General features: G+C 58.3%; 1 protein-coding gene across 4 annotated transcripts in view; it reads right to left on the reverse strand.

The window, feature by feature from the left end:
* Positions 1–23,069, reverse strand: part of CABIN1 (calcineurin binding protein 1) — a 92,734-nt gene that overhangs the window by 35,381 nt on the left and 34,284 nt on the right. For 3 of the 4 annotated variants that reach the window (XM_074355980.1, XM_010955445.3, XM_074355982.1), the window contains exons 21-28: positions 22,031–22,237; positions 21,778–21,923; positions 18,711–18,972; positions 16,689–16,949; positions 15,422–15,573; positions 13,908–14,086; positions 6,179–6,328; positions 3,983–4,320 (exon numbers count right to left, since the gene is read on the reverse strand). In XM_074355980.1, the coding sequence (XP_074212081.1) occupies positions 3,983–4,320; positions 6,179–6,328; positions 13,908–14,086; positions 15,422–15,573; positions 16,689–16,949; positions 18,711–18,972; positions 21,778–21,923; positions 22,031–22,237 (1,695 nt within the window). The remainder of the gene's footprint in view (positions 1–3,982; positions 4,321–6,178; positions 6,329–13,907; positions 14,087–15,421; positions 15,574–16,688; positions 16,950–18,710; positions 18,973–21,777; positions 21,924–22,030; positions 22,238–23,069) is intronic. The other variant, XM_074355983.1, reaches the window with a different exon arrangement.

Here is a 23,069-nt window from a genome sequence, read left to right on the forward strand (position 1 = left end):
CACGCGCAAGCAGGGCTTCCAAGGCAGGCGGCTCTGTCATCAGGGCACACATCCCGCCCAGCAGGGCAGTATTAACTCAGTCCACCCTCACACCACAGCTGCTGCGAAGGGGCCACCAGCCCTGCTTTACCCCTGAGAACCTGCCCGTGGGGCTGCACTGGGAGCCGGTGTCCAGCTAGGCCCAATTGAAGTTCCAGCAGGCGCACTAGCAAGGAGGCCATGCCCTCAGCACAGGGGCTGAGGGCCAGGCCACAGTCGGTCAAGCATGAGCTGACTGAGGCCAAGCCTCGCAGGCAGCGCCGACCAGGCCTCTCCCTCAGGACGGCCCTTGTGTCAGCCTTGCTTCTGCTAAACCCCAGCCTCTCACACGAGGCCTAGCACACAATGGGCCGTCCTCGCCGAGTGGTCCAGACATGCTGCTGTCTCCTGTGGGCGGGTGCTGTGAGCAGCAGCATGGAGGCTGGGCCATCTAGACGCCCCAGCAGAGGCGGCTTCTTGTCCTCTTTCTCTTAAGACATCAAGGGACCCAGGAGGACCGGGGAGAGCAACGAATGGGAAGAACATCCCTGTGATGGGACCAGCACACGGCAGGCAGGGACCCAACGAGAGGCCCCCGAGGACAGCAGACCCGGGGCTCCACGCAGGGCACAGCCTGGGGTGGGGGGCCCACTCCTCGCCCCTCCAGGCCCAGCCGTGCACAGGCGCCCGCGAGGGGAGGCTTGACTCAGGTCTTTGATGCCCGCCCACGTCCTAGTTGGGGAGAAGTGGCATCTCGGTTGGCTTGGGTCCACGGTTGGTCCCGATGGTGCCAGGCGCCTTTTCCTGTGCTTAATGGCCGTGTGTGCGTCTCTCTGGAGAAGACGTCTAGGCAGATCCTTTGCCCATTTTCAAACTGGGCTGTCTTCTAATTAATGAGTCGTAAGAGTTCTTTATATATTCTAGATACAAGTCCCTAATAAGAGATGTGATTTGCAAGTATTTCTCACCATTCCGTGGACTGTCTTTTCACTTTGACAGTGTCCCGTGCAGCACAAAGGTTTTAAATCTTGATGGTGCATAGTTTACTTGTTTATTTTTGGTCACCTGTGCTTTTGGTATCCCATTTAAGAAATCGTTGCCTAATTCAAGGTCACGAAGATTTACATCTATTTTTTCTTCCAAGAAACTTATAGTTTTTACTCTGAAATGTAGGTCTTTGATCTATTTCAGGTTAATTTTCGTACAGTGTGAGGCAAGGGTCCAACTTCATCCTTCTGCACGTGGCTGTCCAGCTGTCCCAGCGCCAACTGTTGGAGAGACTGTCCTTTCACCATTGAAGTATCTCGGCAGTCCCATCGAAAATCAACTGACTCTAGACATATGCGCTCATTTCTGGACTCCCAACTCTACTCCACTGACCTATGTATCTCACCTTAGGCTAGTACCACATTTTTAAAAATTGTGATACAAAACACATAGCATAACCTTTACCGTATTAACCACTTTTAAACGTTCAGTTCAGCAATGTTGAGTACACTCACATTGTTATGCAACAGTATCTGGAGTATCTCCAGGATGCATTTATCTTGCAGAGCTGAAACTCTGTTCCCATTAAACAACAACTCCCCACACCCGGCACCCACTCTTCTACTCTGTTTCTGTGAGTTTGACTCCCTAGGGACCTCACATAAGTGGACTCTTATAGGATTTGTCTTTTGTGACAGGCTTGTTTCACCAAGCATAACGCCCTCGAGGCTCACCCCTGCTGCGGCAGGGGTCAGAATCCCCCTCCTCTCTAAGGCTGAACGATACTCCACACTGTTTTGATGACTGTAGATCTGCAATGAGTCCTGAAATTGGGAAGTGTGAATCCTCCAAGTTTGCCCTTTCTCAAGACTGTCTGGCTCCAGGGACCGTCTTATAACCCACTCTGTCCTAGATTCCCTGCAGCAGGAGGTGGGGGCCTTGGTTCCCACTGGGTTGGGGGCCCAGGCAGAGGCCCCCAGGCTTCAGCCTCCTTCCCGAGAAGGTCAGGACCCCAAGATAAGGTGTCTGGGTGCCCATGTGGGCTCAGGGAGCCAGGATTTTATGAGCAAGGCTGACAGCCCAGAGCTCAAAATCCTGGCCAAAACCATGCTCTCAGAGATTCCAAGTGATACTATGGCCAGACTCTGGCACGTGGGACCTTCCTGGGGTGTGGACGGTGTATGGGAACCTGCTTCCTCAGGTGCCCCCGACTCTCAGGAGCCCACCAGGCCTACCGTGGGGGATCGGGGGAGAGAGGGGTTGTATGCAGCAAAGCCAACCTTGGGCAGGAGGGCAGCCTTAGGTGTGGGGGTCAAGGGTCCGTCAGGGGCAGACCAGCCCTCAAAAGGCTCGGGCAGGGTAGGAGCCCCGGGCAATGGTAACACTGAGGAAGCGGCCCAGTGGTCCTGGCAGGAGGTCCCACTGGAGGCGAGAGGACCTGGGGTGTACCCACGCCACCCCCTGCTGTCACAGGAGCTCTGTGGGAGGGTCACGGGAGAAGAGCCCTGAGCTCTGCTGGTTCCCTCGCTGAGCCCACCCTCCTCCCCTCTCCCAAATCCTACAGCCAGTAGCCAAGCCAGCAGAGCCCACCTGGGCATGTGTGCCAAGCCTGAGGGGCTGCGGTAAACCCCACTGGGGCCTCTCTGCCCCAGCCAGCCACCAAGCCACAAGATGGCAACAGGAAAATGCCATTGCCAAGCCCACAGGCAGGCTTTAGGAAGAAATTCGCTGCTGTTGAACACCCAGCAGGAAATGCGTGTTACCAGACAGCTGTGTTTGGAAAGTGGTCGCTGCTGGTCACTGAATGGTTCTGGTTGTGCCCCAGGTCTGCAGACAAGCTGATATCTGGTGGGCAGAACTGCGTGACTCAGCTCTCAAGGGAATGAGGCGCCGCTGCATGGGGCACCAGGACCAGGGGAGCCTCTAGGGCTTGGCCAGGCCCACGGTGCCAGCTGCCTGGCAGCGCCAAGGCACGTCGGGTGCCCACACATAATTGCTGCAGGAAAGGGGTCTCTCTCAGATTCAAGACCAGCACTCCACCTCAGAGAACCAGGGACGCCAGCCTGGGAACAGAGTCAACAGGAGAGCCACAGAAACAGGGTGCCACGCCCCGGGGGTAGGCAGCCTGAGCAGCCTCTGCCTCCACCACTGGGTCTACCAACCCCCTGGGGCCATCACAGAGGACCAAAATGACCTGGGGAATTCACGGAAAGGGCAAAACAGCCGACTGTGAGCAGGGGCAGGGGCAGTGAAGTCACCTGGCCAGGCTCCCCGACGTAGATGTCAAGGAGCGAGGATGTGACCCGCCTCCTGTGCCTGAAGCAGGAGCTGGACAGCGCTTGATCTGGGAGGAAATCCTCGTGTGCACAGCCTCTGTTTAATGCTGGCAGAACCACGGATGCCCCTGCTCCAATGTTCCTTTTATTTTGACATTAACATTGTTTCCCACTTTCAAAAAGTCTGGCCAGTGAGGGGACAGGGTGCAGTAACAGCAGCCCGGGCCTGCTCTGTGTGGCGTCCTTTATATGCGCGACTCTCACGCTCGCTGGAGCAAAGCCATTTGAAGGGAGGTAGGGGCTGACCCACGGGCTCTGGGGGGCCCACCTCCCTCCACCCTATCCTGTCACTTTCTCCTCCTCCCCTAATACGCATCTCGCACAGCAGAAGGCCTGGATGAGGGTGGCTAGTGTCCCTCCTGCCCGAGGCTCAGAGCTCCTGCACAGGCTCTGCTGCTCCTGAAAGGATGGGGCAAGCTCCCAAAGCAGCCAGGGCATGGCAGGTAAGACCTGATGAGCCTGTCAGCCCTCCACCCTCACCCCAGTCAGTACCTGAGCCTGAGCAGCCCCGTGTCCACCCTCCGCAATCCCACACTGCCCCCTTGTCACCAGGAGGCTGGGCCACTCTGGCGGCCTGTCTCCTGCACCGCCCCACCCCTGGTCTCCCTCCACCCCTCCCTGGCGCGGCCCCAGCCCCTCACCCGGTGGGTCTTGCTGTGGGTGTAGAGGAAGGCCAGCCGGTAGAGGCTCTTGTAGTGCTGGGGGAAGCGGCTGAGGCACAGGCGGAAGGAGGAGATGCACTGCTCTGTCAGGAACTGGCGCTGCTCCTCGGCACCTGCCGGCAGCCCCTGGGGGAAGGGCGTCGGCTCCCCCAGGGGCTCTGCTCTCTTCCTCCCATCCCACGGGGAGGGTGCAGACACTGGGGGCTTGGCGGGGACCCCAGCGGAGGCTGGAGGGTCTGCAGTGGGCTTCTGGCTGCCCTGCTCTGTGGCCTGGAAGCCCTCCGTGCTCTCCAAGGACTCCTCAGCTTTCCCTAGAGCTGAGAACAAGGGAAAGACAGTCGTCTCAGGCTCAGGCCCTCGGCAGAGTGGGCCCCGTGCCCAGGCAGGGCCCGGCTCCACTGTCAGGGCTGTCTCTGCTTCCCTGCGGCACCAGCAACTGGCACCGACCCGGGCACCGTTACCTGCTGCTCATGGCCAGACATGGGCTTGCGCCCTGGAGCCCTGACGAGGGAGCAGTAGGCTGGTGGCAGAGCCGCCCACAAGGATGCGCCTGGCAGGTGAGGGGTGAGGAGCCCACCCGGGGCTGGGGCTGCCGCCCACCAGGAGCACAGCAATGGTGTCAGAGACCACCCCATCAGACCAGGCCCGGGGGGCACTTGCCCAGCCCCCTGCGCTGTCTGCTGGGCAAGGGCTCTGGACCCATCCCCTGCAGCACCCACATCTCAACAGGAATGTTATCACCTTCACCAACGTGGTGACCAGGAAGAGGGCTTGGAAGGGAGAAATAGGTCCACGGAAGCAAGAAGCTTCATGTCAAGGCCTCTGGAGACTGCAGGACTTGTTCCACCCTAACCTTCACCAGGGCCAGCCCTGCGTGCTCTGAACTGGAGGGAAGAGGCGGGATGGGCCGCTCTGTGTCTGGAAAGCCGTGCACACACCGGGCTCTGTGCGGCCCACAAGCAGGCTGGAGAGAGGCCCTGAGGATCCCCTATATGGCAGACTTCACTACTCGATGGCCCATGTCTACACGACAGGCCTCACCGTCTACCGGTGAGAAGGATCTCGTCTCTAAGGCTGGACATGGGCCGAACTGGGAGCACGGCTGCATGCCCCACCCCTAGCCCCTGACAGTGTGCCTGTCAGCCGCAGAGGGTCAGCGTCAGTTTGGGGCAATACAATGACCGCCCAGTGAAAAAGCGGGACCCAGGGCTGCAACACCCACAGGCCTGTTCAGCCCCTTCCCAGACCCTAACAGGAACACCTTTCCCAACCTACAGGGGATGTGGCTTCACCTCCTTCTAAGGCCAGCTGGAGAGGCCGGCAAGGAGCAGAGAGCTGGGGGAGCCCTTCCCTAGCACCATATCCACACAGGAGCCCCCAGACCCCGACTCTCCCATCCAGGGCCTGTGCAGGGACTGGCTGGGGCCAGACCTGGGCCCCAGGGGACAGATGATCCCCAACCCCACCTGTCCTTCCAGCACACCTGGAGAGGCAGACTGAGCCTCTCTGAACCTCAGGTTCTTCTCCTGGAGAAGGGACCAGTCAGTGTTTTTTCCCAGGGTGGCTGGAGGCTTGGATGTTTAGTTACTAATGTCCATCAGGCACCTGATGGGAAAGCCTTCAAAATCCTCAGCAGCCAGACCAGCCAGGCCTCAGGGCAGCGCCAGGGATGCCTAGCCCGCCTGCAACCTCCCTGCCAGCAAGCCTGGGAGAGGGCTCTGCCCACTGAATTCCACAATGGGGCCTGGGGATCCCATTGGAGCTGGGCACACCCCAGGACCAGATCAGGGCTCCCCACCAAAAAAAAAAGGGGGGGGATTCAGACCAAAAAGAAAGCACATTTGTGACACTTAGGATCCAAAGACTTGGCTCTCCCACGGGGCTGCGGTGGTCATAACCACAAGGACAGGGTCGCTGGGGCTCACCACGTTCCCGGCGCCATGCTTTACCCTCACAACCCCAGGAGCAGGCCTGGGGAATCACTCCCAGCCTACAGGGAAACAGTGGAGGCCCAGGGAGGTGAGAAACTTGGTCAGCTGAGGTCCCAAGGCAACAGGCAGGGCCATGGGGACGGAGGCTGAGTTACCCAGGCTGCCCAGGTGTTCAAGCAGTCCCTCTAACACGCGGGCCAGATCTCCACACCTCCCTCCTCTCTGGTTCCCAGAAAGTCTTTACCGAGCAGTCCTGCTTGGGAACCGGGAACGGGCAACCTCCTTTCTGCGCAGGGCTTCCGGGAACCCTCCAGGGAGCTGGTGGGCTCGCTGAAGAAGTCCTGTGTCGAGCTGGAGTCTGAGAGCGCCACGGCCGTGCTGTCCTGGCTGCGCTCTGTTGGGAGAGGGGAGGGGCAGCAGCATGAACCCCCACACCTCCAGGATGGGGGGCCTCCCAGGGTGAGTCCCCTGTCGGAGGCCTAGTGACTGCCCTGCAGAGCAGAGGGGACGGCCTGCACAAGGCCACTCTGATCCAGCCTTGCAGACCTGTCCTGTAGGCCACCAAGCCACTCACTAGAAGCACCAACCTCCGTGGTCACCTTCCTGGGGTTTCCCCAAAGAGCGGTGTTCTCGTCAATGTGTAATAATTGGCCCTCGGGAAAAAGCCGGCATTTGTAGCATTTACTGATTTCTGTGGTGTGAATACTCCCACCAAGGCCGATTTCGAGTTGCCAGTGCCGTGTGTCTGAGCGTGGAGTTGAGAGAGACGCAGAAGCGAATTACACACCAGCGGATCATGTTTCTGCTGTAACAGGCGCACACAACCAAAGCAGGCAAGTGCTCAGCACAAACGCTTAACCAGTTGCTGAAGGGCACGTGAGGACTACAGTGGGAGTACAGACCCCTGGGAGGCACAGACGCCAGGCAAGGGGCACCCATGGGCCTCCACAGGTGCTCACGAGGAAGGGCGGGGTGGGAGAGAGACTGGATGACCCTCCTGGGGTGCAGGCCTGGAGAAGAGGGGTGGCTGCACGGAGTGCATGGAGCCCTGGCTGGACCCTTCTCCCCAGGGGAACAAAAGCCTTAAGCCACCAGGGGAGGGGCAGCAGGGGACAGGTGAAGACCACTGCAGAAGGGAAAAGAAAAGGCCGACCCTGAGGGAGGGGCTGGGAACCACCCAGGGCCCAAACACTCCAGGCCGCCCACCTTGAGACATGGACAGTCTGCCGAGGTCCGAGGTCAGACTCAGATGACAGAGAAGCAGCCACACCCCAACCCCAGGCTGGCAGAAGCAGGGCAGGAACCTTCCAGCAAACCCACCCTCTCTGAGTACCGAGTACAAGGTCAGACCAGAGGACCTGGAGGCCGGGGGACACTGAGCGGAACCACAGCAACAATAGAACCCAGCCCAGCTCAGCTTCTGCCTCGTCAAACTCACTTTCCCTCCTCCGGCCTAGGGACAAAGGAAGCCCACTCCAGGCATAAGGATTAGTTCCTTCAGTCTCTTCTGTTCTACACACGATGTCAGTTTTCAACATGAACAGTGTAAGACGCACACACGTGTGCAGAAGGAAAGAGCACTGTCAGGATACAAAGTAATCACCAGAACCAGGCTCAGAGATGGCCCGGATGCTGGAACTACTGACTGCGAACTTAGCGCAACTAAGACAGCCCAACTCATAAACCTGATAAGCGTGCTACAGGCTCCAGCAGGGAAGGTGGACACACCCACGAACAAAGGGGGAATTCAGGGAGTAAAAGGAAACCAGGCAAGAATCAAACGGAGACACCAGAAATAAAAAACCATGGATAACAGAGACGAAGAATGCCCCTTGTCAAGCTTCTTAGCAGACTTGACACAGTTAAGAGGAAAAAATCAAAACCTGAAGACAGGTCAGTAGAAATAATCCAAACCAAGAGAAAAAAAGTGCAGGGGGCTGGGTGGGGGGCGGTGACGAGAACAGAGCACCCAAATGCTCACGTACTAACTGGATCCCAGAAAGAGATGAGTCAGAAACAGGACAAGAAGTATTTTAAGAGATAATGACAGAATTTTCCAAAAACAATGAAAGACATCAAATCACCAAAAATCACAGACAACACAAAGCAGGGCAAGGACTTCCCCCACACACATTAGGGGAAAAAAAGATCACACCTGGATGTATCATATTAAAACTGCTGAAATCCAAAGATACAGAGAAACTCTTGAGGGTGGAGAGAGACATGTCGCACATGGAGGAAGAGTTGAGAACAACACAGACAGAAGCCATGCAAGTTGGACAACACCTTTAACAACTTCTAAGAGGAAAAGCTGTCAACCTAGATTTCTGCAGCCAGTGAAAGTACCCCTCAAAAATGAAGGACAAACAAAGGCTTTTTCGGGCAAACAAAAACTAAGAGGATTCTTTACCACCAGCTCGGAGCCAGGAACCACCAAAGACAGCTCCTCGGGTAGAACAAACTGAAACGAGACAAACTTGGATCCACATAAACATATGAAGTTCCTCAGAAACAGATAAAGAAATAATAAAAATAAAAGACATCTTTTTCCCACTTCCTTCTCTAAAACATCACTGACTGCTGTGCGGAGCAGAAGCGCTAGCAGTGCCCTGTGGATTCATGGCACGTGGGGAAGCGAAACGGATGAAGCCAGGGGACAGGAGTGGGGTGGCCCTCACTGCACGCAGCGTGGTGCCCGGCGTCACGCAGAGATGTACTTTCTTAGCCCTAAGGCAGTCACTATATTTAAAAAAATAGAGATACAAATAAACCAGAAATAGAGATAAAATGTTACCATTAAAAAACAAACTGTGCTTTGTCCTGAACTTGGCATCTCTAAAGGTGAAGCACAGTTACACGGGGCCGCTCGTGCCATATGACCTTGAACAAATCAGTCCCAGCCCCACCTGTGAGTTGCCACCACATATCATCTCCGAGAGGCCAGTGAGGGGAGAAAGGCAGATATGCCCCCAGGCCTAAGCAAATGTTTGGTATTGACTCCCAACTTGCTGATGCCTAGAGAGGGCACCAGGTGGGCAGGGAAGGCAGCAGAAGCACCAGGGATGGTGTGGGCAGGAAGGTGGCACTCTGCCCCCAAGGATGAATGGTGGGGCTCGGCTGACCCTCCTTTAGAACAGCACTGAGGGCCACCAGAGAGCCGTCCTGCATGGCTGGCACTCATGGCTGTGTTCCCCCTACTACCTCAGCCAGCATGTGGGGCCATGGAGGGGCCCGCACTGAGGGTGTCCTGGCCCCTGTCCTGCCGCGGGGCCGCTCAGTTGCAGAGCCTGACTCCGCCCAGGACAGGCGGGCCCCTGGGGACCAGCCACTGCCCAGGCCCCTGCAGGAAAGAGGGTAGCCCCAGCAGGCAGCCCTCTTCTTCTTCCAGAAGCCCACCCACACAAGACCTGCTCCCACTAATTACTAGTGAGGCCCGGTTATAAACAGTCCACTCTCACTGTGAATCCCCGGCGCGTTCACTTCCATGCCTTGGGCTGCTCCACCCCTTCGCAGCATCCTTAGACGGACGCGCACCAGTCTGACGGCTGCTGCTCAGCCCTCTGCTCCAGGTGGGCCCACAGCCCGGTGCCAAGGAACGGAGCAGGGTGCAGAGGACACAGCTAGCCTGTCTCACCAGGTCTTTCCTTATGCAGATTTGACTCAGTTCAAATCCCTTGGACACTCAGGATTTCCAGACCAGCCTAAAAGAGCTCTCTGGTGACAAGACAGAAGTTTCCTGCTGTGTTTTCTCCACTGGCTCCAGCAGGATGACTAGAAAGGGTTCACAGCCACCTAGTTCATTAGCTCAACTCCATGACATTTTGAGGAAAAAAAGCATGTGGTCATGTGATCAAAACTGCAGCAACTCTGGCTAGTGAACCCTAAAAAGATCACAAATGTTCTGCCAACCAGAAAACCACAGGTTTCTAAGAGCAGTAAACTTGGGTGGAATCAATATTTTGAGAAATGTTTCAACCGGATAAAATCTGCTCATGTGGTCCCTGATGACCACTGGGAAAGGACTCGCCCCCTGGAGTGAGGCTGGCTGTGGGGCGGGTGCCCTGCAGGCCAAGGAGAAGGAACAGATGCACACAGGAAGAGACACCAGAAGCCCGGGCCCCGATGCCCAGCATGGGGAGATGGTCTCACTGCGTGCCCCCCGGCCGCACCCCCACCACACACCACTCTGCTCCCTGGGCCAGCTAGATGCTGACCAGAGAGGCCTGGGCAGCTGCTCTCGACGCTGATGCCAGGGAAGCAAAGCGGCAACCCACAGCTACCTGATGAGGGTCCCAGGTTCCTCTTCCAACAAAGGATGACTGGGGAAACCTGCCCTTCTTAGAGCCAGAGAGAGAGACCCCGAAACCACAGCACTCCCCTGCTGTCCACAGGGAAGACTCTGCTCGGGCCCAGCTGGCTCCCAAGCTCCCTCCCTCCCCTCCAGGTCTCTCTTCACCTAAGTGGTCAGCTCGGCATCTAAACACCACAGGACTCTCCAACCTCTGTGTTTTTGCTCCCATTGCCCCTCCCCCAAAATGACCCTGCAGGCCTCTCTGGAGGCCCACCTCCTCCAGGAAGTCCTCCCAATCCACCCAACCCCAGAGCCAGCTCACAGCACTCCCTCTTGGCACCAAACATTGCCCCAGGGACACACAGATCTCACCAGGTAGCACAATTAGGGGGAAAATGCCATGACCAGCTATAGCCTGAAGATGTTTTTTAAAAGATGAGAATGAAGGTGATAGGCTCTGCCCTCTGACAGACTCCCTCCCTGGCCCAGCACCAGTCCCACTCTATGGGAACACCCCTGACAACCTGAGCTCACATGGAGGTGGTCCCTGGGGCCCACCCCAGAGCACCCTGGACCCTACATGCAGTGAGTGCTTTCACACACCATCCTTGTAAAGACAAGGTGGCATCTCAGAGTCTCAGGTCTCTGTTACTTTTTTAAGCAAGAAAGAACAAAGCAATGGAAATATAGGGCTGAGCTACTGGCCGGACAGGAGGGCAGACCGTGTGGGGAGGCCAGCACTACACGTGTGTCTGGCCAGAACCAGGAAGATGGGCCGTGGGCAGAAGCCAAGCACATCAAACACACACCCTCCAAACCACAGGACCAGCGGGTGGCGGCGCTCCAGGTCACGGGGAAGCAGGGAGCCGGACTGAGGGTCAGCATGCGGTCAGCTCGGTCCCCGAAGCGAGCTGAGACAGTGCGAGCAGAGGCAGCCTGGAGAGCAGTGTGGGCGGGTTGGGGCAGCACGGGCAATATTGGTGGAGGAAGGTAGGCGAGCGGGCAAGGACGAGCACGGATGGGACACGACACGGACGGTGAGGGTGACAGCATGGCAGGTGAGGATGGATGGTTGCTCCCGCTCTCCTGACCGTGGCTGGCCTGTCCACCACCAGTGAGCTCCAACACACCCCTAAGACACTGGCTGAGCTTTGGCCCTCGGGAAGGCCTCCCCCAACCAAGGCCAGGTCCCCGTGGGACCCTCCGCTGTTCCATCGCTCACACGTGTCTCCTGGTTCCCACCACAGGGACCAGGGCTATGTAAGGGGTGCCCAGATTGGCACGGCCACAGGCTGGCTGGAGAACCCCGCCCGCAAGGCCCTTTCTGGCTCCAGCATCAGAGGTGACAGGCAGCACATCCTGCAGAAAGTGAGGGTCCTCCCACGCTAAGCTAATTGTTAAGATAATGATTAATTGTCAAGCTGGAGCTATTTTCCTAAATCTCTTCCAAATCTCACACCAAGTAAGCACTGGCCGGGGCTGATTTCTGGAGCGGCTGAGGCGGGACCCCTAACCTCACACACAGGAAGTGCCGACCCTAGGCTTCGCTCCCGGTCCGGCTGGCGGCAGGTCCACCTGATAGGCTGCTTGGTGCAGGGGTCTCTCCTGAGGCCACACCATGGCTGGAGAGAGTCCGGGTGACTGCCCCCGACCTGGGATCCTCCTGCTATGTGGCACCGCCTGCCCCCACGCCAGCCCCAATGACCTGGGGGGCCCTGATCTAGAAGACAAGGACCTTTGTTTACCACCCACGAGAACATTGCCCAGTCCTACAGCTGAGGAAGCTGGGGCTCAGAGACATTGCCAAGCAAGTGAGGGGAAGGACTGGGACTGGCACTCAGATCCCTGACTCCAGGGCCTGCTCTGCCGGGCCTCCCTGTCCAACCTCAAGTGGGGACCCAAACCCCACCCCCGCCTGCTCCTCTTCGCCTGCAGCAAGGCAAGGCACACCCAGCATCCTGACCGCAGAAGGGCTCCCCTCTGGTGCGCATCCTCGCACAACAGGAGAGCCGAGGCTGGTCTCAGGCTGGGGAGTTGACTGGGAACCAGGAGGCCACAAGCTCTCGTCCCGACGCCTGGTCAGCCAACCCCGGCTGGGGCACAAGAGGCAGAAAGAGAGTTGGGTAGAGTGGCCCCTTGAGGCTCCAGCATGTCCCCCAACATCCGCAACCTGCTGCTTCTGCCGGGGGCCAGGGCCCTTCCTGGGAGCTGGAAAGGCTGCCCAAAGGCCACTGTCACGTTACAAGATTATAGCTAGTTTAGGGTCCCGAACATCTCCACGTTGTGGACACTGCTTTCTCCCCAGGGTGAGGGGTGAGAGCTCCAAAGGCCTGCACAGCCAAGCTGGGTGAGGACACCGGCTGGGTGGGACCAGCAAAGGCAGGCCAAGCGATCTCGATGGCCCCACACCACCGACAAGAATCACTTTGCCAAAAAATTTTTACCACCATTCAAAAATACACAACCATGGAAATTATATTTGAGCATATTCGCATGGCTTCCTCTACAAACTTCCAGAACCGGACACACTCTGGTGGCACCCAGGATGGGTCCCACCAGCACCTGCCCCCAGCACTCTGCTCCCACAGCTATGTGCACACGCGGGTGCCCGGGCGGGATGCTGGCAGTGGTGTGGGGCGGCGGCACGGCCCTCCCCCAAGCCCAGGAGGCTCGGGGACACCCTGAGAGGAGAGCCTCTCTCCCCACACCTGCCTGCACTAAAGCCTCACAGGAAGGAAGAATCCTGCAGGAAGAACTCCCAGAGCAGAGACTTGTCTCCAGCATGCTTTTCAGTGTTCTCAGGAGTAAATGGCTGGGGAGTCCTTGAACCTGAGGTGAGTAGGAGGGAAGGATCAGGACCAGGACCACTGTGCAGGCAGCACGTGGGCCAGTGCCCCCGGCCAGGCACAACCCCTGCGGCCCACGCTCAGACTGGTCTCTGCGCACACACCATCCCGAACCCAGAGGAGACATCACCAGCGTCCTCTGCTCTCAGGTCACAAACTGCACCCCGGGAAGTGAGGCCCTGCCTCCCTGTCGCCCTACAGCAGCCCTGCCCTGGCCCTGCGCTCACAGCCTGTCTCCTGGGCGCGTGCATGCAGCCTGATGAGCTAAGTGACACAGGGCTGAGGGCCCAGATGGCCTTCAGCACTGTCACTCCCCCAGGGCTCCACGCTGCGGCCCTCCAGGCCCACCAGTTTGGTTCATCGTTTTAACAGTGAGGAGAATGTGAAGACGGAGCTGCGAGGCCAGCATGCAAGCCTCCCGGTGTTAGTCAGGGATATGGTGGATGGGCCGCCATCTGCCCATCCCGCGTGGGAAGCCAGCTGACCCCCACCACCAACCCGCCCGGATTCCCTCGACCCTCCCCGACCGTCAGAAGGACGTGCTATTCCTGCGGACACCAACAGCCATCCAAATGCCCCTAACGTCCCCATTTTGCAGGTGGGGAAATGCAGATCGGAGGGCTCCCAGGCGGCGATGGCAGGCGGCGACCCCAAGCATGTCTGGGAAGCACAGGATCACGAGGGTCCATGAGGTTAATGAGCAGCCGCAACATTGCCCGTGTCACCCCAGACCCAGCACCCCCCTCACCAAAACAAAGCGACTCATTGCCCAAAGCACCCTCCCCCGAGACTGGCGTGCTGCCATGGGCTGGCAGTAGGGAGAACAGGGACTGTACCGTCCGGCGTCGCCTGCTGGTGGGGTTTTTTACATTTGACGTAATCGTGGTCAATCGGAGTGGCTGTGTAAGGTGGGGATGTCAGACCTGGGCCAGAGGAGGAGGGGAGGGAGGCTCCGGGGCCCGGCAGTGTCCCAGCTGAAGAGTGGGAGTCCTCGTCCACCAGGCAGGCCTTCTCCCTGTGGGGCAGAGGGTGGGGTACAGGTCAGAACCTCCACATCACATTGAAACAGGACAAGTGCTGGTCTGGACGGTACCGTCACAGGCCTCCTCCACCATCCCCAGGGCCCCCTGCTCCCAGGAACTCTGGTGACACCTGTTCCCTCTGGCTAGTGTCCGGGGGCTGAAGGAGGCAGGAGCTGATCAACCTTTACGACTGGGCCTGCTGGCAGCTCGAGTCTCAGGCCAGGAGACCCCTCCTCGGAAGCAGCCACCCAGCACCCCTCCAGGCCAAGTCAGCCCCCTTCATGTGAAAGCCAGGGCTTGACAGATTTCACCCTGCCAAGTGCGCAGATGGGGAAGACGACTGGATTCAGCGCACGCTCACAGGTGCATGAGGGTATCTGCTGCAACACCACGGACAAACAGAAACACCCGACACGCCCATCAAAACCGCCACAGAAACCACAGTGCACGCGAGCTATGGAGAGCACAGCCACAGACAAGGGGTGCCGCCTCTGTGCACTGGGTCCCAGACCTGCTTCGGGGAAAAGCAAACTCTAGAACACCTCCAGTAGTTTGTTTTTATAAAAGAATCACTGTACTTGTAAGCGTACCTGTAAGTGTGTGCAGACACACAGAGAATGACCCATGAAACAACCTGAATAGTGGCTAACCCTGGGGAGGGGAACCTGACACGCTTCAGTCTACGTGTTTACGTGCCACCAGCATCTTCTGTAACTAGGATATACTTGTGTATTATTTGTGTAACTTAAAAACTGAAAAAGAATTACAACCTATTTAAAAAAGAATTATCACTGTGCCTTGGGGGCCCTTTGTGACTATAACTTCTGGGCACACTGTACCCACCCGTCCACCTGTCCCATCGCTGACAGGTCTGGAGGACAGGCCCGGGCGGGGTCTCCCTGGCCCTTGGCAGAGCCCTCACAGTGCCCGGCCAGGGGGCCCCAAGACAGGGCGAGCTGAGCCAAAACTCTGGGATGCGGACGCCAGGCCACCCACAGCAAGAGGAGGCCCGGGGGTCTGTCCCAGGCCCACAGAGGGAACCACACTGGGACCCTAGTGTCCCCGAGCTCTCTGGGGCCACAGGAGGAGCCCACACCTCCCACAGCCCTTCCAGCCTCCTGGGAGAACGGGCAGCAGACCAGGCCCTCAGGGGCTCCCTGCAGAAGAGGCCAAGGGGCAGGAGGTTGCAGTATGAAAACGCAGTCCCCAGAGGGGAAGGGGCCACCTGAGGATGTGGGCACAGCTAGGGGGAGGTGACAGGGCTGCACACGCAGGCTCTCGGGCTCAGAAGCACCTCAGCCAAGGGAGGGGGAGCCCATGCCACTCACTTCTCTGAGGCTTTGGGCGCGCTCTTCTCCTCGCCCCTGGCAAAGGGCCCTTCCGCAGCCTCCTTCATAAAGCTGACCAGCACCTCTGCGTCGACCCCGGAGTCAGGCCTCCCCAGGAGCTTCAGGATGGAAGCGTGGAGCCGGAAGTACACCTGGATGACAACGCTGGGGTGTGAGCTGCCTCCCGAACTGCAAAGGCTCATCCCTGCCAGTCGGTCACACTGACCGGCCCACCCAGCCCTCACTCAAGGCCAGCTCCACCATCAACACAGACGCGGACTAGCAGCATCCCAGCCCAAATGCTCCTCAAGGGCACGGGGACAGGGAAGGAAGCCCCAGCCCCCTCCACTGCATCTTGTCCAATAAGAAAAACAAGTCAAAAAACAGAAAGGAAACATTACCATGTCTACATGTTAGTAGGAAACAAATCTAGAAAGACGAGGACGCGGTCAAACTGTTAATACGCATTATTGGGGCTAGGGAACGAGGGCCACAGGGCACTTTAACCTCCCACTTCAAACACCTCTGAATTATCTGATTCTCATATTTCTTTTTAACCATGAATATGTGTTAATTTTATAATAAAAAAAATACCTAAGTGCAAAAAAGGCATAAGTAAGCAGATTCTGTCCCAAATTTCAAGCTTTCTGGACATGTGGGATTGGCGGGAGTGGACACAAAGCCTCAGAAAGGGCGAAGCTAACAAGCCCAGGGCTTAGGGAAGACAAACGCACCCAGATCTGCACTGTGTCCTCAATTTCCTCCCAACGAAGCATGCTGGCTGCAGCCACCAGACCCTCCCAGGAAGGCCATGGGCACCAGTGAGAGCACAGGGTGAGCACTGGGAAATCACAGGCACAAATCCCAGTCCACACTTGCTCTGCTCTGAGGGGGCAGTGGAGGGCCCCGAATCGGCCCCTGGCTCAGTCCTGCCAGGCTGGGTGCCCCGGGCACACCCTGCAGTAGCAGTCTCTCACCCACACCTGGGGATGAGGGCGCCGGCCCCTTCCCGCCAGGCCGAGGGCATGAATGCTACACTCACATCACCACTGAACCCAATTCTCAGACTAGTGTGCTAAAGAAGAGAGACCAAACGCTCCCTTCCTCAGAAAGGATGGCGAGCGCCCCTCAGAGACAAAGGAAAAAAGGCTGTGTGAACTGAACTGCACACAGAGAAGTTCCGGCTGCTGCAGGGGTGTCACTGGGACCGTGAGCCCTATCCCCAGGGAGCCGGCTGGCCCCCCACCCCCACCCTGCACAGTGTCACCTCCAGGGCCTCCATGGCCAGCTCGGGGGGGTTGTGGTAGTGGATCTTCTTGGGGTAGCGGGCCGCCTCCTCATGCAGGTAGTGGCCAGCCTGGCGGTAGTGCAGCAGGTAGACAGTGGGCGGCTGCTGCTGCTTCTCGGCCACCTTGCCCAGCATGTAGTGGATGAGCCACTCTTCCTCGTCCCCGTCACCCTCGCAGCGGGCCGCCGATGTGAAGCAGTGCCTGGCGGTCTCCAGCATGCTGTCCCGCCGGTCCTCCATCTGGAATGAGACAACAGTGCCCAGCCAGTCTCAGCCCTCCTTACCCTGTAGCAGCCTAACTGCAGACTTGGGATCCTCCCAGCAGCCCCAAAACCCAGAAGCGCGACCACCATTCCACTGTGGGAGGCTAAGCACCAGGAGGCCTGGAGACTTCGGGGTCGCACACATCAGACACAGCACAGGGCTGGACTGACACCCAGCTCACCCGCTGACTTTTGTTCTTTCTTCTACCTCCTCCTGCAGGACCTAACACCGTTACAGGCTCATGAAGTACCCACAGGCCAGCCTCTAAAGGCCCCAACCACAACCTACGTGGCAGCAAAGAGAGGCCCTGTGCCTGGGCAGGGGAGAGCACAGCAGGAACTGTGGCCGGCATTGCGGGAAGCCCGCAACAGCTCCTGCACGGCAGCAGTCTTGGGCCGTGGGCAGTTCTGAGACGAGCCTCTGTCGCAGGCAGCGCATCTGTCTCGCGCCCCTTCATGGTAAGCAGGCAGAGCTGGGGGGACAGGCCTGGGCCACAGCAGGTTTTCTCGCCCCCTCCTCTGCACACTTCCTAGGGACCGGGTGTTTGGAAGGGCGGATCCCAAGCCCTGTTCACCGCCCGCTGACTGGGGGCCTGTGCGTCTGGGGCGGAACCTCCTGCCTGCAGAGTCAGCCAGAACAGAGGGCCAGCCTCTACGAGGTTTTCCCACAGGGACCACCACCTTTTCCCGCCCCTGCGTGAGGAGCTCTGGGCCAGTGTCCTGGGTGCTATTCTCGCAGGACGTCCACTCCCCAGGCAGGTGTCCCTTCACCCCAGGACTCTGGGGCTGGGTACCACAGTGAGGACTGTGCAGGGCCCAGGGCAGCTGCTCCAGTGCCCAGGGTCTTGGACCCTCCTCTCCATGGCCCCAGCCTCCTCCCATCTCCTCTCAGGGCAGAGGAAGGAGAGGCTGTGAGCACCAGGTTCTGGCAAGGGCTGTCACAGCATGGCGACACTCACTGCTGGACGGTCCCTCTCCAGGAGCCCCCAGCAGCATCACCCTTCCATCACTGCTGTGTCCCTTTCACGTTCTTCCCTATCAGTTTAGCTTCCACACCAAGCACACCCCATGTTAGTCAGAAAGAGCAACAAAGAGCTGTGACCTCTCTGCAGGGCTGGGACTCCCCCGCTCAGAGCAATGTTGGAGGTGGGGCATCACGAGGCCAAGGGTTCTGGGAGCCCGTGACCTGTTCTGCAGGGTTGCCAGGCACAGGAGAGTCCTGGGCATGAAGACAGAGAGCCCCTCAAAGATGGAGGGGCTGTCAGAAGATGAGGGTAGCAGCCATGGCTGAGGGTCTTCCATCACTGAATCCTCCCAGCAATACCCCGATTATTAACAGAGCCACTGTCACATTCTGTGATTTGACTGCAAATGATCAGTTCAAGTACAGGCCCCCTTAGCACCCTGCGCTCCTGGGAGATCTTCCTGGAGGTGGTGTCTTACTGCCATACCCGCCCAAACCTGCCCATTGGCCCTTCACTTCCACCTCAAGGAGCCAAGGGTGCCCTGAAGAACACAGACCTTGGGCCAGACACCCAGCACCCTACACTGGGCAAACCCCACAAGAGGGCTTCAAACTTCCCAACAGTGTCAAGAATTGTGCAAGGGAACAAAGAAGAGATGGCTGCCTCTCAATGGCCCTGCTCTTCAGCCATCCGGTCCCAGGAGCCGGGCCCTGGACTCACCCACTGGGTGTCATTGGGCCAGGGATCACACTGCCACTGAGCCCCGTCCTCACCTGCTGCACGAGCTCGGGGGGCAGCTCAGGCCTCCACTGCTTCAGCTGGCGTGAGGCAAAGGAGTGCAGGGCGTAGGACATGGTGCCGAACTCAATCCACAGGGACAAGTTGGAGCTATCGATCTCTAGCGCCCGCCGGAAGCAGCTGAGGACAGGTGTGGCATGCCTCCAGATGGGCCCGTCGCTCTTCAGCTCATTGGAGTTCAGCTTGTCCTGAATGCGGCTGGCCCGGGCCAGGGCCATGCCTGCCCAGGAATCGAACCTGCAGTCACAACAGGGCACTAGCTCACCTGCCGTCCACAGGCGAAGTGCCCACCTGGACCAACTCCGCCCCTCACTAACTCTGCAACCATCACCTGTCCAGCCACAACTCTGAGCCTCGGTCCTTGACCCACAGGATATGGCCCTGCAGACCCACCTCAAAGGGAGAGCGCCCAACCAGCACAGGTGATTCAGGCCCTCACGGGCACCCAGCCACTGCTCTAAGCACCACCACCACCTGCAACCCAGACCACCCCCAGTACGGACTGGCCTGTCACTCAGCTTGCCTCTGTTCCCCTGCCTGGAGGGGGTCCCTGCAGGACAGTTCTGACAGGAAGGAAAGGGGCTGCTCTACAGGCGCAGAACAATGGCCCGGCCACAGCACAACCTTGTGACCTGTAACCCTGCCGACCCCACCCTGGCAGAGCCGGCCTTCCACTCTCAGCGACCAGCAGCAGGGGGCACCCAGGACCCCTGCCACCCAGCTTCCACCCGGTTCTCCCACGGGTACCCTGAACAGACCCTGCCCTCTCCAGCTCAGTCCCCAGCAGCAAGGTGGACAACAAGGGGACCACATGATGGCTGAGCCCCCAGCACCCTGAGACCACCCTGAAGAAACTGACATTGAGAACTCAGAAGCCTCTCTGAGACATTAAGACGATTTCGAGGCCCTCGAGAGTCTGGCACTTTCCAGCACAGAGAACAGACAAGGCAGCAGCCTCCCAGGCAGATGCTGCCCTCCACAGGCCAAGCATTCCTAACTGCCCCTCAACCTAACCTCACAACCAGCCCCCTGGCTTCCCCAGAGCATGTAAGGTCAGGGAGATGCATTGCTCACGAGGCTCACACAAACACTCACTGCAGTCCCAGCCCCAAGGACGAGAAAGCACCAGTGAGGGAGCAGGAGAGAAGCCTGGAGACTCAGTGGTGACGGAGGACAGCAACGGAGTAGGCTGCGCCCCGAGGCAGGTCCTGTTTCCACCCCTTCCTCCTGGGGGGACTGCCCCGGGGGGCGAGCACAGGGTGGGTGTCAGCCTCCCCCGCAGATGTGGGACCTGTTGGGGACTCTCCACCTGGGCCAGTGCCTTCCACACTGGGGCATCTCCTCTCTAAACTCCCGAGCGTCTGCAGCAACCCCGCCACCCTACTGTGAGAGAAGGGGCCACATCACGTGTGTGCCCACGTACCTGCCCAAGACCAAAACAGAAACTGCTGTCTCCCATCACCAACACAAGTGAACAAGAACACAGACACGTTATCACAAAAACTTAAAATGCTCCCCTGGGGGCCACCAGGAGCCTCATCCCGATATGGTTCCTGATGTGAGCACAGCAGTGCCCAGCCCATACGGGAGCACTGACCCACGGGGACCAGGGCACCAGGGACAACATAAGCTCAGGAGGGGCATGTCTGAGGCCCGCACTCCCACCTGTGCGGGGCAGGCCTGGTCCTGGCACCAGGCTCAGGGTGGTTTCTATGGTGGAGGGCTGAGCTGTACTGGGCCTGCTCCCCCGCTCCCCCCCCCCCAAATGTCACTTTACAAAGTGCCCAGCCAAGGTGGACCACTTCTAGCTCAGCAGGAGAGTGTCTGTCACACAGGTGGGGAAAGACACTGCTGCCAGCACCCTCACAGATGCTCTCCCCACAGAGCTGCCACCAAGCACTGCACCAGAGTGCTTTGCTGTCTACCAGCCACCTGCCACGGCTCCCCTGCACCCGGCGGACTCAAGAGGTATGGAGAAGAGTGGTGCCCAAACTTGCATTTTAGCGAGCACAGAAGATGAGGCTGAGCTCATGTCTGCCTGCCTGCGGGGGCAGGGCCAGGACAAAGAAGGCCCAGGGCCACCAAGTCCCACATTCCCAGGGGCCTCTCCAGGCCTGAGGGCTGGTGCCTTCTGAGCAGGCTGGGGGAAGGCCCAGTAGAGCAGTCGTGACCCTCATGTCACTGACTGAGGGGCCATGCCAGGCTCCCCGCCCCCTGGGACCAGTGGGCATTGTCACCTCCTCTCTTCAGAGGTGGAGGCAGTAGTGACTGCTGTCTCTCGCAATGAGCACTTGGCCAGCCTGGGCGCAGCTCTGACGCATGGCCCAGCCCCCAGCAACCCTGGGGAGGACAGCCAGAGCCACCACCCTCTCTGCCTAGAGGAAACCACAGGCTGAGCAGAAGGGGATCCGGGGGAGCCTCGCCTGCTGCTGGGGAAGCCAGGTGACTGGCTTCTCCACAGATCCCAGCCCTCTCCCGGCCAGCTGGGTCCTGGCAAGGTGAAACTCGCAGCCCCCGCACGCTCTCAGGAAGGCTCCCAGGGCCCACAAGGAAGAGAGCAGGAGCCTCACAAGAGGCTCTGCTGCCAACACTCCGCGCCAGACAGGGACAGAGCTCCCGGCTTGGAGGTTTCTACTACCCTCTCCCTGCCCCAAGAAAGAAATCGACCATAGTCAAAAGACACTGCACACCAGAGACTGACACACTGTAACTGACTATATACCTCAACTAAATAAGAAAGATTGTAGCAGAAAAAGCTAGAGCCTCACCAGCTGACTCCGGGGGGCCAGGGGCCAGGAGACTAGGCTGGGACAGGTGGACGTCTGCTGCCCACTCTGAGCCTAGGCTGCCCCGGGGCTGGGGAAGACAGCCCTGTGCTGCTCTTCTGAGAGTCTGCCTTTCCTTGGCGCCACCCCCTCCGCACTCTCTCCCTCCTGGGCCTCCCCACTGGTGGCAGGGAAACCCCAAGCTGAGCTGCCTTCCCCAGCCCTCCCACAGCCCCCCCACCCGCCCTCCCCTAGCCCTCACCGCAGCAGCACTGACCTATCGGGGCAGACGCAGATGTCATGCATGTAGAACTTGATGGCCTTGGACTGCTCCTTGTTCTTGAAATGGTAATCAGCCAGGAGGTAGTAGAGCTCGTTTACCACCGGAGGGGAGGGGTCAGCCCCTTCTGGGAGGCAGGGCACCTGGCAGGTGAGAGGGCAAGGATGCAGGGAGGCACAGTAGTGACTCAGGTGTGACCAGGGCCCTGACGGCAGCGGTGTGGGACACGGTCCAGGCACCGAGCTCCTACCTCAGTGGAGGTGCCTTCAATGTAGGCAGAGACTCTGTCCAGGCTCAGGGCTGGCCTCTCCGTGCGGGGCACGATGGTGGCGATTCTCTTGAGGAGGTTGGCCAAGTCAGCAGACACGGTGCTGGTCTTGTAGCTGTCAAATTCAGGAAGAGTCTTGGGCTTAAAGTACTCAAACATGAACAGGGCATCCTCCCATATCAGGTCCATCTGGAAAGAAGGCAGAGGCGGGTCACTGTGTGGTCCAGGTAAAGAACACGGGGAGTTCGTCCACGGAAATGCATGGTGTCTGATGTAGGCCAGCTCACAATACACAGAGAGCCTAAAATGACTCCTATGTACTTAAAATACCTGCTCACCCACTGTAATCTCCAAACCCAGGTGTCTGGTGAGCAGAAATGTGAACCAGTGCAAGCCCAGACTTTATGAAGACAAACACTGGAACCGAGGGCGCACTCTTGTGAGTCACGAGGCCACACAAGAGGCAGGTTCAGGGATAAGTGCAAGGGGCAGACCAGATGCCCCCAGTGCCCCAGCGCCCCGTCGGTCCTCTGGCTGACAAGTACTGACCAAGCACTTGCTCTGGACCAGGGTGGGTCTGCACACTGTAGGGGCCCTGCCCAATGGAGTGCACGTTTAGGGAATGAACTCCCTTAAGGTCAAAGAATAACTGACCGTGTTAAGAAGCCATATCATAAAATGACACACCTACTAGTGGTCTGAAAACCACACGACAAAAAGTGGAAACCTTATGCGGGGAGGGTATAGCTTGGTGGTAAAGTGCATGCCAAGCATGCAAAAAAGGTCCTGGGTTCAATTCCCAGTACCTCTGTTTAAAAACATAAACAAATAAATAAGCCTAAAATTACCTCCCTGCCATTAGAAAAATTTTTTAAAAAAAGAAAAACAAAAAACAAAACAAAACAAAAAAAGGAAACTTTCTAAGGAATGATATGCATTATCCAAACTGGGGGGAATCTACTGGAAATTGCCAGTCTGCATTTCTGAATGATTAGTCAATATTTACGAAATTAGTCTCTGA

The sequence above is a fragment of the Camelus bactrianus genome, chromosome 32 (assembly GCF_048773025.1).
Source record: "Camelus bactrianus isolate YW-2024 breed Bactrian camel chromosome 32, ASM4877302v1, whole genome shotgun sequence".
NCBI lineage: Eukaryota > Metazoa > Chordata > Mammalia > Artiodactyla > Camelidae > Camelus > Camelus bactrianus.